The sequence below is a fragment of the Amblyomma mixtum genome, chromosome 3, assembly GCF_055824585.1.
Source record: "Amblyomma mixtum isolate Tamu chromosome 3, ASM5582458v1, whole genome shotgun sequence".
NCBI lineage: Eukaryota > Metazoa > Arthropoda > Arachnida > Ixodida > Ixodidae > Amblyomma > Amblyomma mixtum.
This window is the reverse complement of record NC_143014.1, coordinates 106,833,812-106,851,890: the sequence shown is the minus strand read 5'-3', so window position 1 is coordinate 106,851,890 and position 18,079 is coordinate 106,833,812. Positions and strand designations below refer to the sequence as shown.

The window sequence follows — 18,079 nt, the reverse complement described above, 5'->3', positions numbered from 1 at the left end:
CCGAACACGCAGAAGACAAAGTCAGTGCCACCGGCTTTTCCCGACATCACCACTTCAAAGAGAAATGACCCTGCAGTCTCTCAGTGCAGCACAGCAGCTCAAGACCCATCACATGCAAACCACTTTTCTGTGCGTGACGGTCTGCTGAGAAAGAAAACCTAATCTTATGCGGACTACATCTTCCTCCCGGTTGTTTCGAAGAGTCTACACACCTCCGTCTTGCAGACCATGCACGACGACCCTACTTCTGGACATCTGGGATGTGCGCCGAAGCACGCTTCTATTGGCCGAAAATTCGGGCCGAAACTGAGCGGTACGTCGCCGGCTGCACTCACTGCCAACGTTATAAGTGTTCTACACGCGTTCCGTCGGGTCAGCTTCACGCTACGGCGCCACCGCGAGCCCCGTTTGAGTAAAAGGACGTTGACCTCCTCGGGCCCTTTGCGTTGACTTTCCTCGGTATTGTGAGACGGCAGCCCTACCGTCAGCTACCACGTATCATGTGTGTCCTCTTTTACGCTCCGATCCATAGTTCTCCGCCATGCGCTCCCACAAGTTATCATTAGCGACCCTGGTCGCCAGTGCACCGCCGACGTCATGGAGAAGCTACTCCTTTCCTGCGCTTCACACTTTCGCCATTCATCGCCTTACCATTCTCAAACGAACAGTCAAGGTGAACACACGAACCGAGCGATAACCAACTTGCTGTCAATGTACGCTGATTCAAATCACAAGAACTGGGACAGCGACCTTCAGTTCATCACCTACGCTTTCAATACAGCGCGTCACCGGACCACTGGCTTCAGTACATTGTTCTCCCTCTACGGTCGCCCCCATATGTTGTATCGTGGGCAACATATCCTTCCATTTTCTGCAGATCCTCATGAAGATTTCTCCATAGCCGATGCTCTCCGTTTTGTCGAAGAATCCCACCGCTCTGCCCGCCTTGGCGTTCTCGCCTCCCAAGATCGCTCCTCAGTGCGCTATGACGCGCACCGCCGTCACGTATCTTACGGTCCTGGTGACTTGGGCCTGCTGTGGCGGCCTATCAGGAAACGAGCTTTGTGCAAGCAGCTGCTGTGCCACTACGATAGATTCTACGTCATCACTGACCAAATCAGCGAGCTCAATTACCGCATAGCGCATCTTACAGCAAGCGGCCGTCGTTAAGTGACTCATGTTGCCCCTTTGAAGCCCTACAATTCACGCGACGCTGTTCAAACTAGCCGTGCGGGCTTCGGCTGGGCAGGAGGAAGTGTGAACACCCATATGCCGAACATGCAGAAGACAAACACAACAGCGTAGAGGCGGCTCGTGCTCGAACTCGGCAAGCGGAGCCAGCTGGCATCACTCTCCCGCTATATGATCTCCATAAACCCCCTGCTTGTAACAATATATCCAATCACTATCTTTCGGATATGACACTGCAAGTCATGACGCTTCACAGCTCCGTCTTTCAAACGACCACCGCCTTTCACTGTCTTTTGATCTCGACCCCCTGGGGTTCTTTAAAGTGCCCTAACGTCGCACAGTACAACGGGCGTTTATGAATTTCGCCTCAATCAAATTGAGGCCGCCGCGGCGGCGTTTCCATCCGACGCCACTTATGTTGTCTTCGGCTGAGGTGCTCGTGCACCTTTTTCGTTTCGTTCAAAATTTTTCGTTTAAACGTTGTCTGTCGCTCGCATCGAGTTTTAGTTAAGATTTCCGTCGAAAACCAATGGGAGACGGTTTTGACGATAGTAAAAACGTTAATAGCAAAAAGATGCAAGCCTATTGGCCTGATATTGGAATACCTATAGTATAGGTATAGATTTCTCGTGACGCAGCTGATATGTGTGTGATGTTTGCTGGACGAAATCGAAAAAGGTAACCGCTATGTAAACAAAGGCATCAAAAAGTTTATTAATTGATTTATGACTGATTAGGAAATTGACCGTGATACCTATGCTCAATTTTTGCCCCCCTGGACGCACAACTTGGGTGTAAAAACGGCTTTTGAGTACTACTCGTCACCATTTTTTTTTTTTCAGCCGCGGACGCCTAATCTTAAACGCCTGGTATACGCTGAAGACACTTGTGTTACGTACAAATAAACTGGATCATGCAGTTCGTTGCGGTCATAAGGAAAATAATTACACAGCCAAACTAAACAGCTGAAAACGATAGTTTTACAACGCCTTTACAATGCCGCACGTAATTTTGCTCACACGATGGACAGGACTTTGCAGCTTGGTGGCAAAGCTTTGCGTTCATTGAGGCGACTCTGCCACACTGACTCACTGCGCCGATGCTGCGTCAAGAGAAAAAAAGAAGTGGTAGGGTTTTAACGTAGTTAAACCAAGTAGACGTGTGTTTAGGCACGTGTGTTTAGGCTGGCTGGCTCATGGTTTTACTTTGCTGAGTCGTAGGCACGTCTCGCGATGATATTAGTTCGATAGTAGTACTAGTTGATGAAGACGACGGTGTGCAATGCACAGCGCGAGAGTGCGTTGCAGTTTAACACGAGGCCTGATAGGTTGCGGCGAGAGCATAGTGCTCAATAAAGAAAAAAAAAAAGAGCATAGTGCTCCCGTGCAGAGGCCAGCGAAGCTGGTGTGTTCGCGCCGCCACAGGTTTGAATCTCATTCACGGCAATATTTATTTTAGGTATTTATTTACTCTATTTAGGCTCAAAAGGTCAGTTCAATGTCAGGCTCCAGCGATGAAACGGCTTATCCAGCTTTGGTCGTGATAGAGCTTTCACTCCAAAATCTTGGCGACTAGAGACCACTGCAACTACGAGCCGGTGTTACGTTTTGGTTGCGTCTCTGTATGTCCAGGCTAGATACGTTCTAATGACGCCTCCCTTATAGCGGTGTAATTTGCGCACTTTTTATCGCAGTGCTTCTCTTCTACTTATGCTGCTAAGTGTGCACCGGCGTAAGAACCGCGGTAGAGCTTTTGAACGCTGTTTTATAGCGTCGTCGCTATCATTTCGGCAAACACTACGGGGCTTTCGCTGCGCGATAGCGAGCTCGTAACAGCTCGAAGAAATCGTATTCACTTTGTGACAGAGGAAAGGAGGTAAAATATTAATGCGACGTCAACTCAAGTGATACCAGTTTCAGCGTCAGCCGATACTACTGCACATTGTATGCGTTACGATTATGCATGTAACACAATGCAGCCCCACCCCTTAACTTGGTATCACACTGGGTGGACGTGGCTCTAAGCTACAACCTGTGGCTGTGCGAGCAGTCGCGGCATGCAGCCGCTGCGCCGATAAGCCGTCCGGTGTCGAGAGGCTCCAAGAAGCCCTTCGAGCTAAGAAACGACTAACCACTCGAGATTGGCACCTTCGCTATCACAGGGCGGCTCCTTCAGGGCTGTTTCTTAAGTCAGCGAGCCTTCGCAACAGCTTTGGTCGAACCATCATTTAGCCGGCGTCATTGTTCTTTGTAGCCAAGCTCGTATCCAATGGGGGCCCGCCCTCCCATGAGGCGCTTCGGAAGAGGCCTGTAGTGTTTGGAGGGCTGTGCGGGCGAATCCGACAAGGCCGCTAAACTGAGGAAAGAGTTTGGTTTGGTTTGGTTTATGGGGTTTAACGTCCCAAAGCGACTAAGGCTATGAGAGACGCCGTAGTGGAGGGCTCCGGAAATTTCGACCACCTGGGGTTCTTTAACGTGCATTGACATCGCACAGTACACAGGCCTTTAGAATTTCTCCTCCAAAGAAATTCCAGCCGCCGCGGCCGGGATCGAACCTGCGTCTTTCGGGTCAGCAGCCGAGCACCATAACCGCTGAGCCACCGCGGCAGCTCTAATGACCTAAGTGTATTGAATCTGGCACAAGCAAGCACGAAATAGTCATCAAGGTACAGCAAGGATCGACATCAGTTTGCGTGTTCACTAGCTTCCTCCCAGCCTCTTTTTTCGGCCTTCGACATGGAATGCGTCGTACCATTAGCACATCCGAATGTATTGCGTTGCTGGTATACTGATAGTGCGAAATTAAAAGATAACGCTGTGGACTACGGGGCTCGCTGCAGTGGGATGCTCCGAAACTTCTCTGCTCGCATCGATACCTCAGTACACGGGTGTAACAATTACGTCTCTTCGCTCGTATCTACACGAGGACTTTGCGATACTTGATAAGGGTATAGCGCTGTACTTCTTACCTTGTCGCTTGTTCGCGGCCGAGGCATGCTGGTGCTCACCAATAACCTGCGTTCTAAAGGAATGAAGTAATTACTCAATGTGCTTCGCTGCCACTGCCTTTCCATTTCCTGCACGGGGAAAAAAAAAAAAAACGACATAGCGACGACGACCAGGAGGCGCACAATTCAGCCGTCACGGTCAAATCGAACTCACGAATCCGTGCCCAGTAGCCGAATGCCTCAGCCGCTGAGCCATCGACGTAAGTAAGGATATTACAGGTTCAGCGTTCACACCCGCTATCCTCTCTATCGCTAGCCTTCAAGTGTCGAGGCCGTGACGTTCTGCGTTCATTACAAAAATAAGAAAAACAACGCATTTCTACGGTGCCCAAGACATTTAACTGTATTGCAGCACGTTACCCCTGCAGTAAAAACAACGTCGCATGAGGACCAGACCCTCGCGAGATTTGCTAATTGCCAACGGAGGGGGAATACATCCAATTCACACGACAGGCTTCAGCGCCGCGTGCCGACGGAACTCTTCCTCGACCGTTTTCCGGGCCGGCCATCTTTATATCACAGCACCACCGTCACGCCATCTTACGATGCGCTTCGTTGGGTCGTCGGCCGATAAACGCCCTGTTTAGGCGCTAGAAAACGCGTATTGCTTCAAGGCGCGCAAAACTCGCGCTACATAGTCCGTCAAACTTTGATCGCGCGTCCTGACGCGAGATCACGTGTGCTTCCTCTGGTGTGTATCCGTGTGGCGCCACGGCCGAATACCCGTTTAATCCTCGGCCATGCACTCACGCCCCGCTTCGAAAACGCTTTAATTTCGCTGCCTGCGTGTGTCTGACTCCGCCGTTGCGATGGTTTTCGCCTTGCCCCTATCTCCAGTAAGGGTGAGGAAAGAGAAGACGTTGAGTGTTGAAGAGGCAAATTTTTATTCTCCGAATGACTCCGTCAATAATGAAAGGGTTCAAAAAATTTTCGGTGTAAAAATCCTGCCGGAAAGTACTTTTTTGACGTCTAAACAATTTTCGTAACTTCAGGGTCCCTTTCAACCAGCACAGATGGACGAAAGTGACAGGGCTGCTGCTTTCCTTTGTTCTTTCGTTTTTTTTTTTTCCTTTCTTATATCACAACTACACAGCGCCACATTGACAGCAACGCGATACACCATGGCTGTTGAGCGCGCACATTTAAGAACCGTTATACATTTGAATACAAAAACATCTGCTTAGAACACCTTGTACTCTTGAATACAAAGCAGTTGCCTTCGGTGCGTAAATTTCTACGCGGCACACAGCTACCTTTCCACAGTAAACGACATAAGTTACACGTTAACAGTCAACAAGCCACTCGGCAAGACGCACGGCAAAAAGCTTCCCAGAGGCAATTGTTTTGTTCGCACCTTAAATCTATAGGTACGTTTAGCAGCCACTGTGAGAGACTGGCAATATACAAATACACAATAAGGCATAGCGTGCAACACCGAACAGATGTGCGGTAAACGGTCGTTTCTAGACGCAACGACGGACTACATTGTACGGACGTCACGAGCACTGCGAACGCCTGCAAAGGGACAAAAGCCCTTCCTTACAACCATTCTTTGTGCAGCCTATGTATAATGAGCTGTGCAACACTAACACGTTTTCAGCAGTTTGGCAACCCAGCGCACAGGATTAAGTTATGCGTTCTCAGCCCTTTCTCCAGCGTCGTCACTGATAATATAAGTAGGTTGCCATGCCTCAACGCCTGAAAGCTCGCTTTCAACTTTTCGCACAGACCAGTGAAATGGACACTTGCGATGGAGTAGAGCATACACCCGACAGAAAAATGTTGACCCTGCGTAAGTAGTGGCCGCACACCACTGGAGAGCACAACCACGAAACGCGCAGCTCAGGCACCACGCACGGGGAATCGTTTCCCTAGGGCGCCCACGTCCTGCAGCGCCCCTGGTGTTCCCACCACGCGCGCATGTCACTGTAAGACGAAGTCTCCTGGAAGTGGGCACTATGCAGCTTGGAGCAGAGCTCGCAAAAGTCAGCGCCCCACGCCACAACCCGTTGGCGCTCTTTCCACTTAAAGTAGGAACTATATGCGGTGTAGTTCCTTGACAGGACGATGAGGTGTTCGGCGAGCTCCTTGGGAGACTTGAAGGCGAGCGCGTCGACATAAGAGCCAGCAGGCCCGATTTGGCTGTAATTGGCGCCGCCGAACACTACAGGTACCATGTCGTATTTAAGCGCGGAAAAAAACTTCTCGGTCACATAGTCCTTGCATATGGAGTTCTCAAAGGCGAACATGTAGAAGTAAGTCCGCTCAAAATCGTCGTAGCAGGCACTACCCCGAGATTTCGGACACACGTGGTCGCCACAAGAGCCGTACACGTCCGCTTCGAGGTGCTTCTTCAGCTCCTGGACGAACGCTTCACGCTTGCTGTCGGTTTCGCAGTGACTGACCATCCAGACAGCTTGTTTCTGCTTGGACTTCCACAGGGCTCTGTGATCTTTCTTCGGGGCGTCGGTGTCATTGCGAGGCACGAGCTTCGCGTAAGGCTCGTAGACGTCGGAGTCCTGCCGGTAAGACATGGTCCAGTTAAACATGTCACGCATGTAGTTGAAACCCGCGAAAACGGAGTAGGGCGGCGGCTCCATGGACCAGAATACCCACTTCTGCGACTCGGAGCGTCTCATCGGAAGGTCGTTCATGTCCAGGTTGCGCACATGGAAGACGATGGCATCGCTCGACGCCAGCCGGCGCCGGTCGTTGGTGATGAAACACTTGGCGGGGCATCCACTAGTGATCTCCTCTACGGTGCGTTCGTTATTCAGCGTGCCGTGCCAGCTCCCGTAGAACGAGGTCCACATCAGGATCCGCGGCAGTCGACGCGTCCCATTGGCGCCCGCCGAATAGAAGGGGCTGTACGACCACTCGTTGAGTCTGAAGGCGTCAAACACTCGCCAGAGCGGCTGCCTGTTCTGCGCCACCATGAACAGGCACAAGAACAGGACCAGGGAGACGATGACGAGGAAGCCACTTTTGGTGACCGCCGCCATGGTGATGGACAGGCAACGGCACGGCACTCTGGCTCCTGCGAGAAGCAACAACGCACGAAGCGGGTTAAGGGTCGAAATATTGCCACCTCTCGCGGAATGCGGCTCTATTGGCGGGCTAAGAAGTGAATGAATTTGAACGGAACCGGTGGCAGTGATTGTGTTCGGCTCGCCTAAACGCTGATAGGGAAATGACTTAACAAAATCGACAAGAGATGAAATAAGTACCTGAACCTGACCATCTCTGAAGAAAGCTGAAACAATGCATCCATTAAAAGGCAGCACCGGCGGACATGAAAAAGTCGTAAGAATAGGCTTCGTCGTCCAGAAAAATGAAGATCGACCGCTAAAAGAGAAGAACGTATCTATGCAGTGAAAACATATTAGTCAAATGTTTAGGGGAATCCCCCAAGGTAGAGTAGATTTGTAATAAGGGAGTAATTACTCATTAGCATTCACCCAAGCGCAGCCATACCGCTACAAAGGGAAGCTACACAGCTTCCACAGAAACTTCGGTAAAATTCGTCGTGGTCCGGGGTTTGCACCCGGAACCACCGCTTCACCGTAGCAGTCGCTCTACCAACTGAGCCAAGCGGGACGGCTAGCATATGGTAGGGTGAGAGCGAATTGATCAATAATTCGACGTGGGAACAGGGCTGACCAAATGTTTAGGGGAATACCCCAGGGCGGAGAAATGCAAGGCAATCCATTTTAATCACTCTTCGTACAAAAGCTAGCGCAAAACACGACACACACAAGAAAGGTAGACAGGACAACGCGCTTTGACGGAAGCGCGTTGTCCTGTCTACCTTTCTTGTGTGTGTCGTGTTTTGCGCTAGCTTTTGTACGAAGAATAATGCACCAACTAGCCCAGCAACAAGTGTTACTTGAGTATTTTAATCACCCTTAGAAAGTTGTAAAGAACATGTTAACCGATGACATCCACAAACATGCTTGACGGAGATATCCACCTAACCAGATATCCCAGACTGAAAAGCGGTTCACACAGCACTTTTAGCTGTAAGGTGTTTTTCTTCATAAAAACCTCTATACTGAATAGACTGACAACACCACATAAAAAAATAAAATAAAAGCCTGTCCATGACGAACATGCTTTTTTTTTTTCCTAGCACAAGCCACTAGGTTTCAATATTGGGCACAATGTCAGAGATTAAAGGAACTTATCGCTCTCAGCCATGTTCTTTTCTTTGGCGAGTTCCCGGTCCGACCACTTTTCATCGCGAGGCATCGCGGATTATAATAATGCGCATATGCCCTTTATGCCCCACCTAAAAAAAACTGCATCAGTGTACTGCAGCCCAAGTCCCACTGCCTCACTGTGCTCCAACAGAGTCACATTTTCAAGAATTCTGCAGCAGTATAGGGTCGCTCTGAGCATCACTGGAAGCTATAGCTGCTTTGTCACAATCAGCTTCCAGCTCCCAACGGCCAATTAACTCCTGAGCCTCTCGCGATTTATCACGAGATTGTCATTTTAATTTAAATACGTATTCTGCCGCGCATGTATTTAACTAAATACGCGTCACAAAGGGCTGTCGCACGTTTCTGAAGGCATAAAAACACGTAGCACATGAAGGTCACAGAAAAGGATCGGTAGGACTGCAAAATTTTTTCGCGTAGGCTTCGCGTGTGTAGGAACATTCAGTTTTAAGAAATGTACTTTTATTGACGCTGATACACCGAACTTCTGTTCAGGTCTGAAAAGGATATATACCGTACTATCAGATATTCAGCCCGCGGGCTATACCTGTTTAAAAGTTGAAATTTTGCGCTTGGCGGACTATCTATATATGTACCAGCTATACAGGATTTATTTTGCAATATAGGCCAAAATAACATGAAATGTCCAATGCGATTTTGTCAATATGCTTTGTGACACTTGCGCTCTTGTGTTGCCATCGCATGCATAACTTGCACTAGTTGCTACCTCGATTTCAAAAGAGCAAGAACCTGTGCAAAACTCGGTGATGGGAATGGCCTACAGCGTTTGATAAGGGTAGCTGATTGGGCAAGTTGGCTGTTCATTATGCTGTTCATTATTGTGCATGCACCCTCTACAAAAAAGATGCACATGCACTGAATAAACATTCAGTTGAAAGTTAGCGCATATGGTGTCTCCTTCGTGTTATACGTGTTTCCGAACGCTGCAGACTTTATAATGTACATCATTTCGGCGCAGGCGAAAATTCAATTTCGAGAACCTTCCTTGTGCTTTGCAGCAGGCACGTGCCATATTGCGAGAATGCCAGGGTTTGAAAAATCCCAATGCGCAAGGGTTGCACGCAGCCATTTTAGTCAGGTCTGCGCATTTTTTGAAATGCGCCCAAATGTACTTACCGTGCAACCAATTAGAATGAGCGCAATTTTGTACTGTAAACGTTAGCGATAATTTTTCTGTAAGAAAGTTATAAGAATTTTGACAAATGTCCATTTCAGTTTTTTTTTTTGCTTAATATATGACTTTAGTCCGGTTTCTTTTCTTTTTTTTCAAGCTTAAAAAAAAAGCACGCGATATTCAGCGATCGTTGAGGGATGAGGGCGGTCGCTTTGCTTCGTTGAGTCAATGATGCCGCAGCATGAACTCGACCAGGCCCCGCCATCGCCGTTTCATGGCACAACGCAGGTCACTGCATAGGCACACGTTCATATGAGGCCATGACAGGTTTCTCGGAGTCCAACAAGGCGCGCGTCTCGCGACGAAGCGTTCCAGTGCGCATGCGCAGTCCTCTCCTCAAGGAGCACAGCTATTTTCCTCCGCAGATGGGCTCGGCGTAGTATGCTTCCCACGCGCTTCGCTGCTTTCTTTGAAGTGTTTGCGACGAAGAGACTGGGTTCGGTCTTCCTCGCACCGTAACATACAATTCATCTTCGAAAAACGTAGCGCGAAAAACAAGACACAGGTAAGGTGAAGACAGGACACGAGGTTTGTGCCATCTAGGTTTGTGCCATGTAAAAAAGAGATGATTTACAAGATTCCTCTTTCGTGTGAAAAATACTATGTAGGGCAGACCGGGCGCTGTCTAAATGTCCGGCTGTTCGAACACAGAAATTCTTTAACGCCAACAGCTCTTGAAAATTTACCGAAGCATTGCAGAGAATGTAAATGTCGCCCCCTTTTCGATAAGACTGTAGTACTTGACAGAGCATATTATCAACGTACAAGAGAGATTATTGAAGCGTTCTATATCGCGAAAGGGGGGGAAAAGTGTATTAGTGACGCATCCATCGCCTTAACAAAAAGTGAGATTGTGTACCTCCAATCGGTTGCCAAGTAACAGTGCACGTGTTTTATGTTGCTATGCTATGTACCTGCTTCCATCGCCGGCCTTTTATCTCCTCGTCTTGTTCTTTTTTTGAGTTGTTATTTTGTTTTTCCTTCTTTATTCTTCGCTTCCATATCTATGGTATATATTCTGATACCCTTCCTAATAAAAAATTCAGTCGTGAGAAAGCGCTCGTGTCCTGTCTTCACCTTACCTGTGTCTTGTTTTTCGCGCTACGTTTTTCGAAGATGCAATTGCTCCGACTAGCCCAGTTTAGCTTACTTGTGCAACATACAATTCACGCTGGTGTGGCGGAAGACGCCAGGAAACGACACAAGCTCGATATCACGCGTGCACAGAGTGGCCACCGTATGCCATCTCTCTAAGAATGCCACCCAATCACTGGAAGTGGGTCAATTTCGCTACAATTCCTATTTATACGAACCGACTCTCTACGATGAAGTTTCGAATTAACGCGGTATACTGTGTAAACAAATCGGAAGCTCGAATGTTGACAGCGCTGTTACAGCTAGCGAGCGCGAATGAGGTCCGTGAAATCGAGCTATATCTGCGTAAAAGCCCTATAAATCTATCAGGACCCAAACTGCACATTAATTGGAGCCCTCAAAGCAATTTTTTAAATTGCGTGTGCGCATTCTCCGCGAAAATGGAAGGGGTTGGATTCGTCCGTTATCTTTCTCGTCGCATAACAGGAGAGGAAACCAGAGGCATTCCTCTGCATATTAGGCGGTAGCAGCTGTGCGCATTAGGCGGTAGGCTCAACCTATTGGCCGCAGCTCTTGGATGCTGGAATGGTATTTAGGCCCAACCTTGGTGCAATTTCATAAAAAAATACTAATTCGTAGCGTCATTTAACAGGATTACTGCAATGGCGCAGGTTGGCGCAATTGGCGCAGACTTCACATGGTGAAATGTACGCACGCTTGTGTCGAGTGCCGAGATTTTACCATGAGGAACACGTACAGCACTGACAACGGTCATCTATTTCATCCTTTCGGCTTGGGCATCTGTGCTCGCGAATGTAGTCCTGTTGTCCATTAAGCACTGCGGAGCCTCACTCAGACATGCGAGCTCCGAAGATGGGTCACTGAGGTGACGTCTGACGTCACTGTGCATCGAGGCAATAGATACGCGAGGCTCACAGAAGCTTTACAAATGAACAACTGACCTCACCTTTGAATGCGCCAGGAAGCAATTACTTGAAGGCTTCAGCGACGACAACAGAGAACAAACTCGACACAGTAAACGCCTAAATACAGACATTTCAAGTGCACCTATACATTTGCCTTCTAGCACCCGAGCCAGAAAGATCACGCACTCCGTATTTTTCAAATATTATATTCCCGAAACATAGACGGGTGTTCGTTCAGAACTCTGCGGGATTGCAAAAGGATGCTCGTCGAGGAGATTAAATATAAGCTTAAACAGTCACCAACGACCTAATATATACTGAGTTCGGCACAACACGCACTCGACGGTTACCCAGTCAGCTGTCGACCCGTCGGGACGCATCGAGTTTTTAACGACGTACTCTTTGTTGGCTCTCATATCTCGCCGATGCAGTGCGGGTTACATATTAGGGCGCACACCTGATGCAACGATAGCAAAAAACTCTGTAAAACATGCAATGCACCAATAAACAGATTACCGCAGCACATACGCATGCCTGCCGGCAGGACTGTACAGCGGACATCGCCAACTCGCCGAGTGCACCAGTCAGTACAAGAGCGCTTGTCCACGGCTCGAGCGTTTCGGCCTTGCCATCGATTGCCGCAGCCGCCGTCGCGGCGAGGACAGCTGCGCCCTGTCACTCGCTCGCGCTGGTTACACAAGATCCCGATTGCTGTCATAAAGAGGCCATCAGCAGAAGGGAAAGTAATGGTGCCTCTTGTTAGGAGTGTCGTTGTCCTTGGCGGTCATCGTGGCTTAAATTTTTTTCCGTTCGCACAACAGGGACACCGCAAAGATATGAACGGATGCAAGAGCCCTTTCCCTTGCTGGAGGTCTGTGGGTGCATTTGTGCCCCTCGGGACAAAGCATACCGAGAAAGACCACTGCCGTCACGCCAAGATAACAGCGTTGATTTCCACGCAATTCATTTAGAACAAAGAACATTGCCTCATATCTGCTTTACATTAAGGTGACTATACTTTGGGTATGATTATGTGGAAAACGCACAAGCATACAAGCGCTGCAAGAACGTACTTTTCGTGCGGACATGATTTTCGCGATTTTCGCGAATGGTCCGCAATTCTAAAAAAATCGGTCCTGCGAACGATATGCGCTGATATACAAATACAATTGAGCCTCGTCAAGCCGACAGCCCGGCTTTTTCTTCCTACCTCCCCCATCACTATGGTGGAAAATAAAGGCATTATTATTACGCTTGCTTTGATCGCTACTCGAATGGCTAAAATTACGACTCATACAAAGGTTCTACCGTCATGACAGTGCACTGCCTATCTTAAGATTTGTTAACAAAAATACAATAACGCTGCGGTTAATCCCCAAACCCACATTTTGAGCGCTTTTGGTGCTTCTTTCGCCACCTGTTACGTCGTTCTCGACCCCCTGACTTCGTCTGCTTAGCTCGGCTTCGCGTCGTTTTGGCTGGTGCAACTCAGCGTTCAATGCAGGGAATGGCAGTACGCTTCACTCGCTCTTGCCCTGAACCCATTCTACTCCCGCTCTGGCAATCTCGCAAAAATATATTCACGAATTACCATAAAAGTTCTGCACGGAATGAAACAAATAAATATCGAGCTCGTCAAAACAAAAATTGGAGGAGATACTTAAGCTCCGCCAAAGGGTATGTGCGACGCGATAGCGTCATGAGTTAATTCCCATATATGCGCACTTGTCCATTCTCGACTTTACATTCATAGATCGCTGGGAGTCCTCACACCCCTCCTGGCGCAGTGGTGCAGCGGATAAGCGATGCGCCACTGCCCCGCGATGACAGGTGCTCCCAGCGGTGGGCCTTGCGCGGCCCAGGCTGCTCTTCCCTAGTGACCAATCATTAATTTACTGCCACCTGCCAAGATGGGCAGTTTGCTCATAATCCGGTGGGCAGGCTGTGATGACGTCACAAGCTCACGTGACCTAAGTGGCCCACCATCCCAAGAAAGCTATGCACCAACTCGCCCAGCAAGAAGTTCTTCTACACTGTTTCCACGGTTGCTTCCCCGGGGATGTTTCGTGGATTTTTCGCTCCCGGTCAACGACGCAGACGACGGCACCGGATTTTCTGCTACACGAGCTCCTTAGCGCTATCGCGTTAAAAAAAAAGAGGAAAGGGAAGGTAGAGGTGTTTGTTTGATACTGCTGTTCAGATTTCCTGGGAGGAAGTGAGGAGGAAGAATCTGACCATATTAGTCAACATCCCAAAGCTTGCATATAAAGTATCCGGGTGATGAAATCCTGTCGCACTCCACTACAGCATCCCCACAGCCCGTGCACGTAGTTCCGAGACGTTAAACCCCTACACGACACGCCGCGCCAGAATCCTGTCTCCAAGTCACAGCTAACGCCGGAGGAATTCTGTCAGCAGCCAGCCCAAAACTGACGAAGCTTCGTTAAATGCGCTATGAATACGAAAGAACGCGGTGAATATCGCACTTCTTGGACAGCCAACCACATTGTCCGCGTTCATTATGGAGACAACACAACGGTATCCACTGCTAGACGCTCATTTCGGAATACCGTCAGCCTGCCAAATGAACAGCTCTGCCTTAGAATCCAGGGAGTGCAGGCTTCACAGTAGCGCAGGCTGTGCGCAGTCGGGACAATCTACTCGGTCCCACGCACTGACCTGTGGCGGACGGCTATACACTGGACAGATTAGCCGAGGTGTGCCAATTATCGAGTCGGAGAGCACTGATCTTCCATTATTCCGGGCACGAGGAACGATTTGCGATTGCATGTCTTCATAGCTACGTGGCTGTGATGACATGCTTTTGTTTCATCGTACTAGCTTTACTGTTTGGGGACAGCTTCGCCACACGGGCAGAACTTTTGTATTGATGTCCTCACTTCTGAAATCTTTGCATATACCGCGTGTTGTATTGTAACAATTTTCGAAAGGCACTGAAATCTGTTAATGCTCATGCCTTTTGTATACCATCTCTCCTGCAATAAGCCAATTCATGGTCACATCATCTATAGATCTGCAAAAATAAAGTAAAAAAGAATCGTTTTCTATCCGTATACAAATGTGTGAAAAAAGAAAACTAGCTGCGATATCTTTAGTTCATATTCTGCTGTTACTCATGTCATACGAGCACACGCCCAACGTATTTAGTTCTGGCGGGAGTGTTGCTAGTATGATATATGTTTTCACCAAAAGGCAGCAGGTATTTTACATAAAAGCGAATCGAAAGCATCACCGCTTGAAATTCCTTCACAAGGGAGCTGCTGCTCAGTTTGTAAACCTCAAGAAGCACCTCAAGCGCGGCGCCGATGTCGTCACGCAGCTACGCTGACGATATTGGCTCGTACAAACGCACTGGCAATCATTTCGCGCAGACAACACTGAGGCGCTGAAACACGACACAAACATCGCTTGCGCAAACGGGCCTCTGTTTCGCAGCTTAAGGAAGAAATAAGAGAACCAACCTGAGTCAGCTCAGAGCATAGTTCGTATCCACGCAACAGTGCGAAGCCACGCAACGCAGCCACATTCGCTGCGTCGATGCGAACCTTTGTGCTTACGCGGTGAATGTGAATAAAATGCGAGGGGGTACCCAAAAGAAACCGGACTAAATTTTTTGGTCGGCAAAGCTTCTGTGGTACCGCGTTTTGCCAATAGGAGCGCATAGAACGAACATTCAAGAGTCAGTAAGCCGAGTGCCGTCGTTGAAGGAGGTCACACTAGTTTAGGCAGAGTTTTAGAGTGACGACAGTTTTGTGTGAATGTCGTTTTTGCAATGACTGATTTTCGGGAACAGCGTGCGCCGGTGAAATTCAGATTTTTGCTCGGAAAAAGTGGAATGGAAACTCTTGAAATATTAAGAAAGACGTACAAGGACGATGCTATGGGGACAAGTGAAGTGTTCCTGAATCGAATCCTGAATCAAAGCAACAATCATGCCAATGGAAAACTTCAAATTCACCTCGCCTCAAGAAAGCTCGTCAGGTGAAACAAAACCTCAAAGCAATGCTGATTTGTTTTTTCGACGTGAGAGGAGTCATCCATTGAGAATTTGTTCCGCAGGGTCAGACAGTTAGCCAGGCTTTCTACTTGGATGTTTTGAAAAGATTGGGCAACAGTGTGCTGTGGAAGCGGCCTGATTTGTGGCGGTCGGGTGACTGGTTTTTCCATCATGGCTCACATCATGGCCCTGCTCACACAGCCCTGTCTCTACGACAATTTGGGACCAAAAATGGCATGACCCCGATTCCTCAACCCTCATACTCTCCCGACCTTGCCCCGTGCTACTTTCTTTGTTTCCTAGAATGAAAAAATAGGTGAATGGAAAGCGTTTCGCTGCTGTTGCTGAGGTGAAGAAAAAAACGACGGAGGCACTGTCAAGCATCGCAAAAGATGAATTTAAACAATGTTTTGAAAAATGAAATGAAAGATTCGACAAGCGTATCATTGCAAGTGGGGAATACTTTGAAGGAGATTGAAGGTCTGTGCTTAAAATGTGAACAAATAAGTTCAAACAAAAATAAGTCCGGTTTCTTTTGGGTACCCCCACGTATGCATGGCAGGAAAAGTGAAAAAGAAAAAAATTCCAGCGAACGCGAGAAAATACTGATGTGCGTGCTGTGACGTGCTCTAAATCGCAAGTAAGGCTTCTTCAGTTGCTTGCACGCTATGCACGTGAGAGTGCGTGCTCGTCACCATGCATGCTGCTCGCTGGACTTGTGTGGAGCGCGCGGGCGGTAAGCACGCAGCAGGCGGTAGTGCAAGTGCTGTGCTTGTTGGTTGGTTTATTGGGGTTTAACGTCCCAAAGCGACTGAGGCTATGAGAGACGCCGTAGTGAAGGACTCCGGAAATTTCGATCACCTGGGGTTCTTTAACGTCACAGACATCGCACAGCACACGGACCTCTAGAATTTCGCCTTCAAGAAATTCAGCCGCCGCGGCCGGGATCGAACCCGCGTCTTTCGGGTCAGCAGCCGAGCGCCGTAACCACTGAGCCACCGCGGCGGGGCAAGTGCTGTTGTGCTTGTGTTAGCAACAGTCCGAAGTACGCGTTTCAAAGTTGCGCGCACGCGGCGGGTGAAAAGCGCGCGAGCTGCCAAGATGCTCGCGAGGTAATACGCCCACGACTATAGCGACTTGACAGGTTGAGTTATAGAGCGATCTGACCAGCATTACCTGCCACGGAACCACAGCCACAACACTTTCGGGAATAATAAAGCGCCGTTTTCGCGCAGCACCGCATTTTCGTGATTTTAAGTGACGTTTTCCTGCATGTTGCAGTCGCAACAGACTCATCCAGCTAAAAGATCCAGCCAAAATGTGATATTTCTGTAGATATCAATCAATCAATTCCCCGCTTTGTCCCACCAGATTCCGAAACTCGGCGTCATGCACAGAGCGCCGGAAGTACAGCCCGCGATAATGCGTCGGGGATCTAAGAGCGGTGACGACACCCCTTCACGACTGCGTGCCTGCACCGCATCACGGGACACGCACGCACAATCAAGAATGCAGTTAATGCGAAAGGTAGCCTAATATCGCAAAGGTACAGTATACATATAGGAGCTGATAAAGAACTCCTGGTGATACAAATTAATCCGAAGCCCTCCACTGCGGCGTTCCTCCCAGCCCATGCATCGCATCGGGACTTTAAACGCCAATTTACAGCTCTGATTGCCACCGACAGGAGTTTGCCTACGCTACAATCAATATTTATTCGGACAGTTTCACAAAAGACTATCGACTTTGGAAGCGCGACTTCCACAGCAAATTTCAAGGCTGCGACGAGTGTAACTCGTTGTCGACGCAACCACAACCATCATCATCGTTAGCCGGGTTATGTCCAACGCGGAACATGACCCATGTCAAGAGCCAGCCATGGCCACCTTATCCCTGCGCGTTTCCTCTTCTCATCCCCCCGACTCCCTTTTATAGCCTGCCTCTCGGGGTGCGTCAGCCGGGGTAGAGGGCGACGGACGTCGGGCGGTAGACAGTGGGCTGGCACGCCAGGGGACAAAAAAAAAAAAACGCCACCACGAACGCCGTTCCTGACTGACGGAAGGCGGCTCTGTGCCTTCCGTCTAGGCCATGAGTTGTCAATCTTTTTAGCCTTGGAGAACCCGTGCGGCTTTTAAAAGGTGCTGAGGAGCCCCGCGTGCCTTGGCTTCCGTTCCTTCCTGACAAACATACACTCAAAAGAAATGCAGACGCATGGCCCCTCAAAAAAGGCCAAAATTTAATCAATAATTGCTGGCTGTATAGTGAAACAATCTGAAATAAGCAATAGCAGGCTGATCAGACCCCAAAAATAAAGTGGTTAAAGAAATGCTGTGGCAGAGGCAGGCATGGATTAGGTGCTCTGGGAACAGCACTCCAAAGAACGCAAGGGTTCCCCGTAACGCAGTTTGAGAACCCCTAGTATAGGCA

At 48.9% G+C, this 18,079-nt stretch overlaps 1 protein-coding gene across 3 annotated transcripts in view; it reads right to left on the bottom strand.

The window, feature by feature from the left end:
• Positions 1-5,063: 5,063 nt before the first annotated feature.
• The window catches only part of LOC149351278 (lewis-type alpha-(1,3)-fucosyltransferase-like), a 56,222-nt gene continuing 43,206 nt past the window's right edge, over positions 5,064-18,079 (bottom strand). For all 3 annotated transcript variants that reach the window (XM_089580567.1, XM_089580566.1, XM_089580565.1), the window contains exon 2: positions 5,064-7,235. In XM_089580567.1, coding sequence (XP_089436693.1) covers positions 6,070-7,200 — 1,131 coding nt within the window. In that variant the 5' untranslated portion in view covers positions 7,201-7,235 and the 3' untranslated portion in view covers positions 5,064-6,069. The remainder of the gene's footprint in view (positions 7,236-18,079) is intronic.